This window comes from Rhea americana, unplaced genomic scaffold, assembly GCF_003343005.1.
Source record: "Rhea americana isolate MKP2758 unplaced genomic scaffold, rheAme1 scaffold_138, whole genome shotgun sequence".
Classification (NCBI taxonomy): Eukaryota; Metazoa; Chordata; class Aves; order Rheiformes; family Rheidae; genus Rhea; species Rhea americana.
The window spans coordinates 1508385-1510570 of record NW_028185461.1 but is presented as its reverse complement, the minus strand read 5'-3'; the positions used below and the strand labels follow the sequence as shown (position 1 = coordinate 1510570).

Here is a 2186-nt window from a genome sequence, read left to right as displayed (position 1 = left end):
CCGCCGCCGCCTGCCACGGGGGCAGCTCGGCCGAGCCGCCCAGGTACCCGCCGCCGCCGCCCTCCTCCTCCTCCGAGGCGGCGCCCGCGGCGATGATGGGCCCGGGCAGGGTCTGGCAGCGGTCGGCCAGGCAGTAGAAGACATAGAGGGACATGAGGAGGGAGCAGAGCATCACCAGGAACTTCTTGAAGATGCTGCGGGGCAGGGGCTCGGCGGCGGGGGGGGCCGCCCCGCTCACGGCCATGCTGCCCCGAGGTGTCGGCCGGGCGCCCTGGCCATGCTCAGCATCCCCCCGCGCAGCGCGGCCCCTCCGCGCAGCGCAGCTCCCGGCCCCGCGGGGGGCTGCGCGCCGCCGCCCCGGCCTCAGGGGGGCATCGCCCGCCGGCGGGGGGAGCTGGAGCCGGAGCTGCAGCCGCCCCGGAGCCCACCGCTCCCCGCCGCCGGCGCTGGGGGCTCCGCACCGCTCCCACGTGCGGCGCCGCCGGAGCAAACTTCGGCGGAGACATCGCCGGGCGCGGGGCGGAGCGGAGCGGCTGCGCCGGGCCAGGCCAATGGGGCGGCGGGGGGGGGGGGGGGGCCCCGCCGCCCCCCCCCCGGCCCGGCCCGGCCCGGCCCGGCCGCCCCCGCGCCGCTCCGGGGCCGCCTTTCGGCACCGCCCGGCCGCGAGGCGCCCGCTGGAGCGGCGGCAGCCGCCGCGCCCCGCTGCCCCCAGCAAGGGCGAGTTGTCAGCGCCGCTCCGCAGAACTGTCCCCCCCACGCGCGTGCGTGGCGCTGAGAGCGCGGCACCCACCCGAGCACCCTCTCCCTGCCCTCCTGTCCGCCCATCCGTCTGCACTGAGCTTTAGGCGACCCCTGTCACTCGCTTTCTGAGCACAAATTCCCGGTTTAGCCCACAGCCAGGTCAATATTCACATACAATACTCGCAGCTTTGCACAGAGGAGCAGCCCCCCTCGAAACCAGTGAAACTACTGACGTGCGTATAAAATATAAATAAATGTGCAGGATTACAGCCAACTGTTACACCGAACAGTGCACTGAATACAGTGCAGAAAGACCTGAAGCCACATCTTTTCCCTGCTCACTTGGGCAAACTTCCCACAGGCGAGCTGCAGAATCAGGCCCGCCGTTGGTAAGAAAAATACACAAACACAACATGATACTGCTCTCAGAATCTGCTCTTCTCCTTGGAGAGTACATAAAATGTGGAAATAGCTATCAGCTTCATGCCTCGGCTGCCTGATTCTAAGGGCTTCATTATTTCATTGCCTGTGGGAATGCCCTTTTAATTTGAAATGTTTGTCATAGATTACAGAATTTTTAAACAAACTTGCACATGAAACACTTAGATCTTTTTTTTTTTTAATTCTGTTTGGTGTGGACCTAGCTAAGGAATTAAACTTCAACTACTTGGAAATAAAGCTAGTGTATCTGCAAATTATTCAATGAAAAGGAAAAAAAATTGCAATGAATAATAATCAGCCATCTGCAGAGCTGGCTGACTAATAAAAATATGTTTCCAAATAGTAAACAGGCTCAAATTAATAACAAATGTTATTTGCAATGAATTATTCTATTAGATCTCCCAACTTTACGACATTTTTCCTCTCTATGCAAAGCAACTTCTCTTTAATATACAGATTTCAAAATCTATACCCACCCCAGCTGCACTGCAGCCAGATCACTTTATCTGAGATTAGCGAACATGATTTCAATGTGGTGTGTTGGGTGACTTCAAACTATTTTACTGTTTCAGGTATTTCACTGCTTCAACATGCAAGTAGATGCCTGGTGTGATTTACAAAAGAGTATAAGCAGGTTAGACCCCTCACACTTCTAGGCAACTACTTACATCATTAGGAACCTAAATGCCTTTATAAATCTAGGCTGTGATCCCAAGCCCATTGAAGTCAATGAAAAGCTTTCGCTGACATCAAGGGACTTTGGAGTAGGCCCTGTGGAAGGAACGTGATCAGCAGGAAGTGGCTTGACTTCTTTTTGCAGGTTATTGGGATACTTTTCRCCTAGATGCTTGGAACAATGGCACATTTTCTGTTTGAATAAATATTTGTTTCAAGCAGAGAAAACAAGAAAAGAAGGTGAATTGGTACGAGGGAGCACAGAGTGAGTGTGTGCCTGCCCTGAGCTTTAGATCCTATCCCAAGGCTCAGGATGTTCGGTGCTTTTT

The 2186-nt window shown here is 55.8% G+C and overlaps 1 protein-coding gene across 1 annotated transcript in view; it reads right to left on the bottom strand.

Moving 5' to 3' along the window:
* The window catches only part of LOC146599595 (heparan sulfate glucosamine 3-O-sulfotransferase 3A1-like), a 53273-nt gene extending 52967 nt beyond the window's left edge, over positions 1–306 (bottom strand). Inside the window, exon 1 of the mRNA XM_085298349.1 lies at positions 15–306. Coding sequence (XP_085154475.1) covers positions 15–244 — 230 coding nt within the window. The 5' untranslated portion in view covers positions 245–306. The remainder of the gene's footprint in view (positions 1–14) is intronic.
* Positions 307–2186: the final 1880 nt, after the last annotated feature.